We start from the raw sequence: 14,421 nt of genomic DNA, 5'->3' as shown, positions 1-14,421 counted from the left end.
GAAAAAAATCAGTGTCGAACTTGGTTGTGGCGTCTTTTCAGGGGTGTGGGAAGGATTCAAATCAGGATGTGGATCTCATGCGACTACCTGTTTGGCTGGCTAAGCTTTTATGTGATTTTTGCTTATCTTGCATGTGATATAAAACAAATACCATCTGTCATGCAATAACAACTTCCTTTCTCATTACAGTAAATGATAGTACTAATTAGCTTTCCTTGAAATCTGTTAATAGTTTGTAACCTTGCACAGAAATAGGACTTCGGTGTGCAACTCTAGCCTGTACTGTATGCTGGCTTAGATGAGCTGCAGGGCAAATTATTTGAATGTGTTATCTTTCTGAACTGATATATTTTTTTGTTGTTTTGCTGCTCCTTACAACTTTCCAAGACATGCTGTTCATGTGCAGCTATAACAATTTATAGCAAAATTAATCCCTTAAATTCAAAGAACACCTCCCCCCCCCCCTTTTTTTTGGTTGGGTTTTTTGGGTTTGGTTGTTTGTTGTTTTTTTTTTTTAATAAAACCCAGACCTGTAATTTGCCATCACTGACAAAACAGCTGCCGGGCAAAGCTGTAAGGAGGCTGGTCCTGAGCAAACTCAAGTCTCCATTGAGACAGAAGTTTGCTGTAATTTTTTTTTAAGAGGTTTCATTAAAGCGTTGTTCATTAAAAAGTTTTGTCAGTAGTGTACATCCTGGTGGTGTCATGGCTGTCTTTTAGGAGTAAAAAACCCGTGACTTGGCTATTTTTGTAGCAAGGTTTGCTGGGGGTTTCGATGGCTTTAACACGTTTCAACAACACGTTGCATAGATGCTTCAGTACATCCACGAGTAGTGACTTTTTTTCAGTGGTGTTAGCGTAGTAAGCTAATTTCTGGGGATAGCCCTTAAAATCCGTGTGCTTGAGCTGCCTCAGTGGATCTTTGCTGGCCTGTCAGCTTGTTTGCAAGCCTGGTTTTTCCCCCTGAAAAGCCACTTGCCGGTTTGTTTGGGGTTTTGCCTACATGTGCGGCACTTTGTGGGGCTCGTCAGGCAAGCCTGGCACGGGAGGGGAGGTTGTGCTGCCCGAAAAAAACGGGTTTAGCCCACGCAGGGCTCAAACAGCCACCCCTACAGCTGTGCAAATAGCGGTTGTGTTACCCTGCCTGCCCCAAACCCTGCTGGTTTTTAACACTTTTTCTTTTTCTTTTTTTTTTACATGCTTTTAATAAGGAGCGAGGGCCTGGGGCCCTGGCTGCAGCAGCAAATTGCTGTCGTTGACTAGTTTGGTGCATCCAGATTAGTTGGGATGTTGCACTGGAAAAATGCGCTGTGAGAGTTACTCTTGCAGCAGAAGCTGATGCTTTTGTCTGTCGCTTTACGTATTTTTTCTTCTGTTTAATATATTTAAAAGAAATGAATATACATAATTTTTTTTATATCTACATTCTATATATACATATATATAGATATGTATACATACATATATATAAAAATACATATATTTTAAAAATTAGTTTTCCAGGTACTTCCTGGAAGGATCTGAATTATTTATGGGATTATGAAATCCCATTTGAGCAAGTTAGGATAGAGCTGTTTTCTCATAAACTCAATAAAATGAGCCTTAAATGTTTAACAAACGTTTTGGTGAAAGGATTCCTTTGTTCCTCGTTGCCTCGGTGTTTGAGGGAGATGTGGAGGCGGGCGGCTGGATTGTGCAGGTGTCTTGGTTTTTTTGCGAAGTCCTTTTTCTTCTGAAAAAACAAACAAACAAAACTGGTGTTAATCTTTCCTATGGAGAGTTTTCGGATGGGCTGTAGCGCTGGGAGCAGAGCCAGGCTGGCTGGGCACTGGCCGTGGAGGACCCAGCCACTCTTTGTTCTGCCCTTGGGGCTGCTCTACACCCAGGAAAGGCATCAGGGAGTGAAAAATAAAATCAGAAGGCAGTAGTTCGGGTTTGCTCCAGCCTGCTGGAGCGGTGTTCCTTGTGCGAGGCCACGTGTCCTACAGGAAGACAAGCTTTTGAGGGTTGAGGGGGCGCTTGAGCCTTGGAGCATCCGTGCTGCATCCAGGACCCTGACAGTGCGCTGGGGTGCTCAGCCGGCTGGGCTGGGGTTTTGTGCTGCACACAGGACTTTGGGCAACACTCAGCCAGCAAGAAAACCCCCAGCACCGAATAACCTTCCTGCAAAAACAACTCCTCTGGGGCGCTTTGTGGGATGCGCAGGTAGGACTGTGCATGTCTTATACTTTGCCGGCGGTGATTTCCAAATCCTGCAGGAGCGCTTCCTTCGGGGCAGGATTTTCCTCTCCTGCCTTCTGCACTGCTGCAGCTAGCAGTGTTCTTGGAGTTAATGTATCTCTTCTGGTTTGGTTGTGGGTATTTTTTTTTTAACGTGGAACAGTGATTGTACAAGCTGAACACATGCTGCTAAATTCAGTTCAGCAGCCAGGCATGGACTGGGGAGCTGGAAGAGAAAACTCCTTTCCATTTTCAGAGGGAAGCTGGTAGGAAACGCTGAATGCCAGCAATGTTTTCTCATTTTGTTGAGACAGAGAGAAATGTCCTGAAACCGAGCCTGTAAGGTTAATATCAGGTTAAGATGAAGTGCCCCAGGACAGGCACATGGCAGGAGTCGGCAGCATCCCTGGAGCGAGGCATGTGGGGATGGAACTGTCTTGTATTCACTCTGACCAGGCAGAACCCAAAATTTCCCGGATGCCTGTTTATCCTGACAGTTTTAGATTTGAAAGACAGAAAAATAAAGGTTGCAAATGTGTTATACTAGAGCTGGGTTACGGATGCAGTGGTTCTGTGTGCCTGGTGTGATGCAGAGGTGAGGGCAAGGAAAACTTTTGGGAGGTTTTCTGTGGTTTTCTGCAGGCTCCATGTTAACATAGGATCTGACCAGGGGGGTGCAAATGACTTTTTTTCATGCTGATAGCCAACGGAAAAGTTTTAAACAGGCTGGATATCTAAATGGTGTTGAAATACCAACTTTATTTGGCGGTGGCTCCGTGCACTCAGAAGTTTTCTTTTTAATAACATGCTAACTTAGGGTTTTAAAGAAGAAAGTAGTTGTTATAATCTGCAGATATTTCACCCATGCTGTAGAAGGTTCATGAACCAAGGACTGGGTCAAGAAAGCAGGACTCCAAAAATAGCAGGTTTTCATGACCTGCATCAAAATGCTGCCGCTTTCTGGCTGCAGGATGAACTCTGGAGAGGACCCTTCCCATACAATTTCCTGCAGTCACCCGGGCAGAACGGGATGGCTTTAACTCCTGCTGTCGGAGTCGCTGGGGCAGGGACGGAGGGCACAGTGAGAGCTCTGTGAAACCACATCCAGCTCAGCCAAAGGCAGGTTATGCCCCAGTAAATGGTAAAGTTAAATTTGCATGGCTCCAAGTAGTTTAAATTGTGTTTAAGTGCCTGATGGCCGCGGTTCAGTTCAGCTGAACAGCCTGACCTCTGCCGCCGTTGCATTAGCAGCCTCCTGCTGTCCCTGTGGCTCTTCCTGGAAATCTGGGATCTGGGAATGTCGATCAGTTAAAGGCAGCAGTCCGTGATTTTGAAGCCCATGATGTTGCACTTATCTTTTTGTCTGAGACTGAATCTCTTCTGGCCTCATAAGCTACAACATCGAGAAGGGAGGAAAGCGCTGAAGTGCCGCATGGCTGCATTAGCATGGAAGTCTAAGTTTTATCCGTCAACTAGCCTGGCTAGAGGAAAAAATATTCTTGAATTACAGAATACGTCTGGGAAGTGGTTTATGATGTGACTCAAAAGGAAAGTAGTAAATGTGGTAGGTTGGGCTACTTTCCCCCCCCCCCCCCCCCCCCCCCCTCCCCTTGGGATTTTTAAGTATCTCAGATGGTATTTGCAGTTGCTGCGTTTGAAGCAAAGTAGAAAAGAGCAGCGGCTGGTGGAAGGGAGGTCTGTACTTTGACCCTCATTTACAAAGACGATGGCAAAATTAAAGACTTCGTTGACAGAGGAATGATTTGCTGTTCACTCCTGGATGCGGGATCGGAGCTGTGAGCCCACCCCAGGCATACAACGAGGCTCAGGGCTTTGTCCCCCTTGGCTTTGCTGCGCTGCGGTTGCCGTCAGTGATGTGGCTGATGTCGGGGAGCCCTGGATGGTGTCAGCTGCATTTTACACTGTGGTTCCTGCATGCTGGAGGAAAGCTCTTTAATCCACCTTAAACATCGCCTGTCCCTTAGACACACCAATGCTTTGTAAAAGTTAGGCTGTAGGTAATAAAACTGCGGTTCAATTATCACAAAGGTAATCGTTCAGAACTTCTTGTTTAGGAAAACTCTCAATATCCTTCGGAGTAGCAATTATACAGGCGCACGCTTTTTTTTTTTAATCTTTTTTTTTTTAATATCTCTTTATTTATTTATATATATGCACACCCACAAGCTATAATTTTTAAAGGGTTCTCTTTTCCTTCCAATAAAAACAGCACGTGGGTTCCTGCGCTACCTTTCCTCCCCAAGTTCATTCTGGTTTTCTGCGCAGGGTGGGGCGGGCGAACAACCTGCAGCAGCCCCAAACAGGCTGGCCGGCTGCCATGCAGCTGGGTAATCCCTGCAGATACTTTCTTCCCAAGCTTTTAAGGCAGTTGCAGACAAATCTGCTGGGTTAAGATAGCAAAGTATTCCATTTAAGAGCATAATTAAGAATAGTTTGCATGAAATGCGTAGCGCGTAGGCCATAAACCCAACAATTAGAGCGCTCTTAAAGTTTTAAGAAGCCAATAAAATCAGAGGAACTAAGGCTACTGGGGCGGGGGGGGGGGGGGGTAGCTGTTTCATTTTTGACTATATGAAAGGCTTGTGCTATGTAATCTCAGCAGCAGTTGGTATCTCATTAATGGTAATGGACCAAATATTTTCACGTACCTCATTAACCATTTCTCCTGAAATAGATTGCACAGTTGCCGTGATAAAATTGCAGGCGGAGGGTTCAGACGTGGTTGTTTCGCTGCTTTGGTGCATCAAGGTTTCAGCAGTGACATGCACGTGGGATTTGCAGCTCACCCCTTTGCTCCCGAGGATTTTTAATCCTTGCAACCAACAGGAGCCTCGGTGCAGTCGTGTAAAATTAAATAGCAAAGAAAATAAGCAGCTTTTACACTAAGGAAGCAAGGTCCTTATATTGACCTGAAATGTTTGAGTCTCTCCCGAGTATTTATCAGTGTGAGGGAAAGAAGCACTGCCTGTTCTAGGCTTCTGGGTGGGAATGGCAGGCGAGATTTTGACTTAGAAAGCTGAAGGAAGCAGTGGGTAGCCTTGAAAATGCCACGTGCAGTTCCGCATCCTAGTCCAGTGACTAAACCAGGATGTCAAGCCCTAGGAAGCCATAAGCGCCTCCTTTCCTTATTTTGTTGCTTTCATTTTCCCCAAATCCCTTGGCGTAGGTGGCATGTTGGGAAGCAGCCGGAGCCCCACGGGAGAGAGGATGGGGCTCTCTGGGCAGCGCGGCGTCACGGGTGACTTTTGGTCGAGCAGGACAGCGTGCCAAGGGATTACGTTAACAGCAGCAGAGCTCTGCTTACCTTGCCAAGGGCGAACCCTTCTGCTGGATGAGGCCCTTTTCTAATCAGGGAGCAGAGAGGTCATCTCACCATGGTAGGGTGATGGAAACCAGATTTTCTGGCTTGATATATTTAAGGAGGTAGCTCTTCAAGATGGGAGAGATGCAGGTTATGTGGTGGTCTCTTGGTACATAGGTGAAATCGGTGTCCTTGGTGGCAGAGGTTATAAGAGCCACAGGTCCCGGTATCGGTGTGGAAGTGAAGATCTAAACTGTATGGCTCTGTGCCCCAGCAGGTTGTGGTTGTAATGGGCAGGGACAGCAGTCAGGGGACCGAAACTGGACGCGTAGGCATCCACTGGTATTGAAATGTAATTATGAGCCTAGAGAAATCCCTGAGAGGTGGTGGAAACACAAAATAATTGATAGAAATCACAACATACTGAGTAGTCGCTGCTGGTTTAATTTTCCTTTAAGTGGACGATTCCTGCAGCAAAGCAACCGAGGACGGCCTTACTTTTGGGACAGCTGAAGGCTCTGGCTGCTGCCGTGAGAGTGAGGGGTAAATCCTGCAGGAAGCTGTCTTGCCAGTGGCAGTTTTCAGGTGTGGAAGGAGAAGCAGGAGTTTGCATGGATGACTTTTGCAGGAGCATGGAGGGGAAGGTCGTATTGAGCAGCTCCGACATCAGAAGAGAGCTAAAAATAAGTCCAGAATAGAATATGTCCAGTATAAAATGTATAGTTGGCTTTCTTTTTCCTTTCTCTGTTAATTGCTAATCCTTATAGACCATATGGGAAAGGTACTGAGAAGAAAACAAAAATTGTCTTGGATGGAAGCAGCTCGATTTTTGCACAGCAGGAAATTGGCTGAAGTATTTTGCTTAATTCTGAGTATCAGGAAGCCAAGAGATTACAGTTGCCACTGGCAAAATCTAGGAATGGGTTTTCATTACCAAGTAAAAAGGTAACTGGATCTGTTTATAGACACGCTTGTCCTGTTTCCTGTACCAGGATGCTGCTTTAAGGCCTCCAGAGCAAAAATATTCTTTAAAATGTCATTTCTCAGTTCTGTGAGTGCTTTGCGTGTGTCAGCTGTCATGCGGGCCACGTATCTTGAGTATGCGGAAAAGCTTTTTATCAGCCGGTGCAAAGTCCTCAGAGCAATAGGGGATGAACCTTAAGCATCTGTGGACTGCCTTCATCCTGTAGGTCCGGTGAGAAAGTTGCTGGATCCATAAAATAAAGCTGGCAAAGGGAAGATCGCAGCACACGTTTTGCAAGGTCTGCATAGGTGCGGAAGGTATTAGCTGGTCCCAGGTGCCTCTGCCCAGACGATGCTCGCTGCCTCCCTTGGTCTGTCCCCGAAGCTGCCCTCAAGCGGGATCTGTGGGGCTGCTTGCTTAAAATCTGGTTGTCTTAGAGAACAGGGAACTCAAGGCTTCAAGTATTAGCACTTGGATTACAAAAGCAATGCAAAAACAGTGTCTTGAAAATAAGAGGCAGTTTTGTCTGGTGTAGGATGGAGAAAGCTCCCACTGCACGTAACTTCGGATAGGAAGGGCCCATTCTCTTGTCGTGTTGTGCAGATGCTGGGAAAGTGTCTGGATACAGAGTTTTCCTCAAGGAAAAGGGTGATACCTGTGTTTTGAGAGGCCACCTCTTAGAGCCCTCCTATGGGTTGAGCTTCCTCCACCTGGGGCACTCAGCTGGGGTGGCCTGGAGATGGCCAATTCCTGGGCAGTTTTCTTCGCACGTCCTTTCTTGTAGCCCCTGCTGCTGCTCCCGGTTTCACCCAGGCTGGGTGTCCCGGCAGCGCCGTGGCTGCGTGTGGCCAATGTCTAACCATGCAGGTCACCTCCCTGCGAGGGCATCCTCAGCCATCGCCGGGTTAGGCGATGTCTAACACACGATGCGTTGCACTGCGCGGGGGGGGCGGTGGCAGCGTGAGGACAAAATGTGGGTATTACCCAGCAGCTCCAGGGTAGGACAACCCGCTTTAGCTTGGCGTCTGTTGCATGTCCCATGCAAGGTGCCTGGCTTTTGCTTACGTGCTGCAGTGGCCTTTCTGCTCCCAAATGACCCCTTCCCTGGTGATGTCCCAGGAGATGCTGGAGCAACTGCTCTGTGGAAAGGGTACAGGAGAGCTCTGGGGGAGTGGAGCTTCCTGCTGGGGGGGATGGACACCTAGATCACCCCCGCATCTCAGGTGCTTCCAGGAGAGCTTCTGGCAAGGTTATGATGTGCTGGTTCTGCCTTTGAAAGCTTGAAATGCTGGTGGAGCTGTTGTAGGGACGTGGTGTGGTCCTGGTGAACTGAGCTGAGATGGTTCCCATCTCCTTTCATCAGAGGTACCAAATGGAGCCACGCTTGTGGTTTTATTTCCCGTAAGACTGTCGCAGTTGCAGAGGAATTTGAGCACCATCTTCCAAAGCCCACTTCACTAATTTGATCACAGAAACCTTAAACCACTGGTTTTGTGGGTTATTTGAGCTCCGCATGTTCTTCCAACACTTTGGAGACCCAATGCCCCAATGCATCCCTATGGGTGGTGGCCTTGGGGTGCTGCCTGGCTCACCCCTGCTCTCTTGGTCCCTGTCCCCAGCTGCATGAGGGAAAGAGTGTCCAGACCCATGGGTTGTTTGATCTGTATGTTGACACTTGGAAACCCAGTGGGTTTCTCTCCTGTGTTGGCTGGAGTGGGCAAGGCCATCCATCACAGAGGTGGACTTCCATTGCGGGCAGAAACTGTGTTGGGGCCAGACCCGTGCAGTGTAAATGCCACCTTCAAGAAAAACGCTCCGCTGAGACCGCGTGATGCTCACAAAAGGTTCTGTTTTTATTTTGTTGCCATTGCAGTGACAGCTATATTGTGCGAGTCAAAGCTGTGGTTATGACCCGAGATGACTCCAGTGGGGGATGGTTGCCGCAAGAAGGAGGTGGTCTCAGTAGAGTTGGCGTCTGCAAGGTCACGTACCCGGAGGGCAATGGAAGAAGTGGATTTCTAATCCATGGTGAAAGGCAGAAAGACAAACTGGTAATAGACCCTAATTCAACTTTTGTCTGTTCTTATAATGAGAATTATCCCAAATCTATTGCTATTGTATTCTTGTGCAAATTTGGTGGTTTTTTTTTTTTAAAAAAAACCACCATAAAAACCAGGCATGTGCAAATAGTACCAGACTGGACAAAGCAAACCTATCTTCATCTAAAATTGCCATCTTTTGCTGTCTAGGTTGGCATGCCGCCACCTGGAAGGAGCAGGTAAATTTTTGACATCCATGTGCAAAGACCCACTTTGATGATTGAAAAAGGGACTGCATTTTTTTTTTTTAAGACCTAGCAGGGGTGAGAAGTGAATTGAAGTGTAAAGAACCCATGAAGCCAGTCACATTGCACTGAGTAATGCAGTGCAAGCCTTTAAAACGGGCATGAATTATTTATGCTGCGTGCCGTTCAAGGTTTGAACAAGCAGAGTGAGAATATGAAGACAAGTTGTCTCTTATGAATTGGCGCACTATGTTTCTCCTGGTAGCTGTTTATCTAAAAAGGAGCTCTCTTCTTTCCCCACACAAATCAAATTAATAAAGCCTTTTCCCTATTTCCAGGGTCCGTTTCAAATGTTTATCTCGTTTCTTATATACTTGATTCTTCAGAAATTTTCTCCTGTGAAGAGGTGGGCTAGCTTAAAAATAATGCTTCCTGCACAGGCTCTGCAAACTCAGTGTTTGGGGAAAAAAAATACGCATTATTTGAGTCAGAAATTATCTTGCTTTCCAAAAGACTGGTGTGTTAAAGATGTTTCGAGTATAGTTTGTCTTTTGCAACACTATTTTGCTTAGGATTTTTTTTCTGGACACTACTTGGGAGCCATGCTTATGGTCTGGGGGGACGGAGTAAGACTAACAAAGCCGTTCCTGCTCTCCCCGAGCATCACCCTGGAGGTGGGTTTTGGCACAGCAGAGCTTAAGAGGAGTGTCTGGCTGGGGGTGAGGGAGGAAAAAAAGGGCGAGGGGAGTGTTACAGCACCCCTGAATCTGCTGCTGGCAGATAAAATTTCTGTTGAGCAAAACTGTTGAGGGGGAAGACATTCTCCCTCCACCTGAGCCCCCTCCCCCAGCTGTAACCTGTGCCACACTGCGCCTGGGTCTGGAATAGGCTCCTGGGGTAGGGAGCAAGCACCTAGGCAGAGCACAAGCCGAAGCTGGATGTGCAGTGGTTATGAGAACAATTACAGCGTCTGGTGTTCATTAGTCATCGTTCGGTAGGGTAGGCAGTTCCCCCCACGCGAGGCATGACTTGGCTTGCTTTCGGGTCCAGGCTGAGATGGTGCTGGCTGTGTCCTTGGGTGGGAAAAGTGACTTTGCTCTTCTTTTGGGGCTCACACCCTCCCAGGTGGTGCTGGAGTGCTTTGTGAAGAAGGACCTGGTGTACACAAAGGCAAACCCTACCTTCCACCACTGGAAAGTCGACAACAGGAAGTTCGGGCTCACTTTTCAAAGCCCCGCTGACGCGCGAGCCTTCGACAGAGGAGTGCGGAAAGCCATCGAGGACCTCATTGAAGGTACCACAGCGTGCGGCAGTGGCTGCTTTGACCCCTGGAGGAGTGGGGACGGGGGTCTGAGTCACAGCGCGGGGAAGAAAGACGGGTTTAACGTCAGTTCTTGGGCTTGGACATCTCTTTTGCTCATGTGCAGGTGTAGCTGGGTGCTTACGCCTGCGCTGAGCAAGCCCCAGCTTTTAAGAACTTGAGTTTTCTCATCCCTTAAGGAGGGAAGGGATTTCAGTCCAGGTGTTTTCCAGTCCTATCTGGCTTGGTCTGTCCAGGTTTCCCCCCCCCCCTTAATTATCATCAAGTCTGTTATTACTGCCTTTATTTGATAGGCTTGGGTTTCATGCCAGCGATAGCAACTCAGACAGCCCCGGCTCCTCTTTATATGCAGCCGCATCTCATCTTACCGAGTCTTTGTTAAATCATAGTATGAATTCCCTGCCTGGAGTTGAATAAAACTTTGTTTTGTATTTGGGGGTTTTTTTTCAGTAATTAGTTTTGTCTGCATCGTCTTAGTTGAATGGTAGTTCTTGAAGACTTTGTTGTGTTTTGGGGTTTTTTTTTTTTAGTTCTGTAAAAAATGCATTTGAATTGCCTGTGCTTTGAAGTTGTCATAAATTTCTCCTTTTCACATTTCACTGCAATCAAGCAATCATAATACAGCTATAATTCAATAGTACTTTTATTTTAATGAAATTTGATTCTTCATAGGGGTTTTGCTCGATTTTTTTTTTTTTTTTTCTTTTTTTTCTTTTTTATTTTTAACCATGCCACTTTATTTAGAGACCTAGTGATCCAAAGCCTTTCTCGTTCCACCTGGTGTGACCGGGATATTTTTATATACAGATGGTATTATTTTTTGAGGATTCTAGCTCAAATGCGTACACAGATGTGGATACTTTTTGAGGACATCAGCTCCATAAGACAGCTTAACATTCTGGATGCCCTGTCCTTGCTTTAACATGGAAATGGTAGATACTGGGAGAGAATTAATCCCTCAGGGCTCTTCCCTGGTAAATATCTCACTAGTCAGAGGGAAGGATCTTCTCAACCAGTTACTCATTTGCTTTTTCCTGTGCCATTAACGTGAAGGAGTCACAGCTAGGCCTCGTGCTCTCTTCTCACTAGCTAAAATGGAAGCATTTTGAGTCATAAACGTGGTGTTTTATGTAAGTGGCATGGGATTGTGCAAAGTTCCAAAGAGATGATAACTCAGCTGTATCGAGTCTTATTTTGGAGATGCCTGGTACGCAGCAACTCCTGTTCTGCTCTTTCTGACCCATTTTTACAGTAGAGGTATTTAAAATCAAGTCCTGCTGGATCTCAGATACTTCAAAATCAGCAAATCTATATTTATCCCATTAAGAGCACAGACTGCTCCTTATGAATGTGTTCCTCCTTAACATCCAAGTAAGGCTTTCTGAATGAAAACCAGCACCGGCTGGGGAGCACACAGCATCGGCCGTGGCTTTCATTTATCGTTCTTTTGTTGTTCACGTGGCTGAGCAGGTTGAGCAGGTAATACTCAGCACGACAAACTACACACGTTCAAAACTTCGTGAAACTGCCGCTTTATTATTAATGTCTAACCACTGGTTTGTTCCCTGTAGCATCAGAAGTGTAGAAGCTTTGTGCGCAACTACAGGAATCCTATGCAGCTCTCTAGAGCGTCTGGATTTTTTACTTTTAAGGTTAATGTAGCAAATGGCACGAACGTTTGCACGTTACTTAGTGTTTTAAGTGGGCTTTCACACTTAGCTCTGCACATCTTCATGATGATGCAACTGAGAGCAGCCAGGACTGGTGCAGATAGCGTTATATAAAGCATGTTATTTAAAAAAATTTCCAGGATGGAGGTGGTACAAACAATTCAGTTGTTTTAGTTAGGGATGTGATGTGGCTGTAATTCAGGGTAACAACAGGCGGCTCCGGAGGGGGACACCCGCAGGGTGGGGAAGGAGGTTGGAAGAAGGTTTGTTTAATATGATTTCCGACTTTTTTTAACAGTTGCCATGCAATTAATGAGACATGAGAACTGTACCCCAGTATGTGCATTTAAAAAAATGGGTTTACACATTTCAGCTCCTTCCAAATACTTTGCTTGCATGAGGCGAGGTGGTTCTCTGAGAAATAGGTGGTAACAGGGAAGACATTCACAATATGTAACAACTTGCAGAATTAGAAGAAGAAAAAAACCCAGATCTAACTCTTCATTGTCAAAGTGAGGTTTATTTTTTATTTTTAAGCCATTTTTTCCACCAGGTTTAGGTAATATATGACGAATAACTCCTATATGGTCTCTCGACAGCTGAGGATCTAGCCTCAAGCGCTGATTAGTACGTAGCTTTACCATTCTTCAGAAACGAAAGTCTTCTGTGATTGGAAATGTTAACTGCTATTTTTAACATAGTTAATTAGCATTGGCAGCCATGCAGTTGCACGTCAAGAAACACTTTCAGATTTTACCTTTCCAACCCAGCTTACATGTAGATGAGGTTTTCTTCCGTAATTTAAGCCACTGTTGTACACATCTACAACAGAAAAACTTGTGAGAATCCAAATGATTATGGGCTTAATTAAAAAAAAAAAAAGAATTACATAGAAATGTGAATTTAAAATGCTGTGGGTTTGTGTTTTGTTTGTTTTCTAGGATCTACGACTTCCTCGTCAACGCTTCACAACGAGGCTGAGGTGGGCGATGATGATGTCTTCACTGTAAGTACATGTCACCTGAGGTCATTCTCCTTTATGCTGTGGTTTACATGGTCAGGTTGGAAAGGGGGTTTCTTTTTATGCCTCAGGGTCGGCTTCCAGCAGTCATCCCAGTGTTTGGCCACTGGGTGTGTTTAGCCTGATGGAAGTATGTCCTCTACAGAACGTAAAGCGTTGGGTTTCTGTTGGCCTCCCATCGCCACGTGAAAAGCGTGGCAGAGCAGATGTTGTCAGCGCTAGAAGTGAGGAAATAATCACTCTCAAATTTCCTGTGGCTTAATCTGAGTGGTGCACACAGCCTAATACCTCTCTCTCTGTCCTTGAGAAGCATCCCACAAACTCAAGTAGATGGCTGCTACTCGGGTACTTACTCAAGGAAATAAGATTTTGAATTGCAGTTGTTAACAAAAGCCAAATTTAAAGGTGTTTCACCTGTGCATGAACATAGAAAGTTCAAACAAGTGTCTTTCAGCTGGGGGAAGGCACAGTAGCATGCTGTCTGCCTACCCAGTGGTGACTTGGAGTAAATAATAAATAAAAAATAGGAGTTGCTTGTATTTAATCTGTGGTAATGTCTAAAATGTATTTTGGAGCTTTCCTGAAACAGAGGCAGCTACTGTCCCCACTATGCTTGGACACTTTAAAGGCGTGGAGGAATAAAGAAATGTGAAATAAAATGGCAGTCCAACCATGGGTATTCCATGGGCTGAAAACAAGGTGCTCACAGCGAATATTTTGTCTTCCTAAATTTATTGCAACCCCCCCACACACATGTGTGCGTGCGTTAGTTGTGTTACAGACTCCCTCCTTGTCCTGTGGCACTGGTGGGGACCGGCTGGCAGGAGGGTGGAAGGTGGGATGTCCTCAGCGCAGCAGCAGCAAACTCAAAGTCGTCTTTGGGATGCTTTCCTGCATCTTCAGGGCAAACAAGGAAAAACCGAGGACAGGCATCAAGCTGTTTGATGCACCAGGAAGCAGCCGAAGCTGAAAGGTGTTTTTTTGAGGGTGATGGTGTGGGACCAGGGCAGGTTCCCTGCTGCGTTGTGACCGGATCCTCCCAACGGCTGGCATGTCGACTGCATCTGTCCTTTTGTCATGGTTCTGGGAGACAAACAACAGCAGGCAGGGTTAAAAGGTGACTTCCTGCGCTCCGCAGCAAAACTGTCATTAGCAGCTGCTTCCCAACTACCTGCCAGAAGTGATTTATAGGCACTGGGATGGGATGGACTGGGGGGAGGCACCGCTGGAGCTGGAGCAGTTTACGGATTTGTGCTGTTTTCTTCACTGGGTAGGCTGTGCTCTGCTGGGGTGGATGGGTGTGCTGGACGTGCGTGCGGCTCTTCTGCACTCGTCGGAAAGGGGATGACAGTCGAAATGTGCCTTGGGCAGATGTGTGCCAGCTCTGGCCGGGTTAGACATGGAATTACTCAGTGTAAAAGCAGAGCAAAGTAGCCTGTGGAAATAGGAAAGGATATTTTTACTAAAATCCAGCCAGCTGACATTTAGGCACCTGGGAGTGCTCTTGGATTTCTCCACAAGCTCATTCTTGTGGTTGAGTGTTGATTTTTAAACTCGTAGGGTGTTTTTTACCGGGAGGAAGAAATTGTTGCCTTTAAGTAGGTGTTGCTTTACATTGG

The 14,421-nt window shown here is 46.1% G+C and overlaps 1 protein-coding gene across 3 annotated transcripts in view; it reads left to right on the top strand.

Moving 5' to 3' along the window:
- SPRED2 (sprouty related EVH1 domain containing 2) overlaps window positions 1-14,421 on the top strand; it is a 65,671-nt gene that overhangs the window by 29,246 nt on the left and 22,004 nt on the right. For all 3 annotated transcript variants that reach the window (XM_055810535.1, XM_055810537.1, XM_005232431.3), the window contains exons 2-4: window positions 8,380-8,557; window positions 9,916-10,084; window positions 12,723-12,787. In XM_055810535.1, the coding sequence (XP_055666510.1) occupies window positions 8,380-8,557; window positions 9,916-10,084; window positions 12,723-12,787 (412 nt within the window). The remainder of the gene's footprint in view (window positions 1-8,379; window positions 8,558-9,915; window positions 10,085-12,722; window positions 12,788-14,421) is intronic.

Source organism: Falco peregrinus, chromosome 7 (genome assembly GCF_023634155.1).
Source record: "Falco peregrinus isolate bFalPer1 chromosome 7, bFalPer1.pri, whole genome shotgun sequence".
NCBI classification, from domain to species: Eukaryota; Metazoa; Chordata; class Aves; order Falconiformes; family Falconidae; genus Falco; species Falco peregrinus.
The sequence above is the reverse complement of the archived record's forward strand: the minus strand, read 5'-3'. Positions and strand labels throughout refer to the sequence as shown.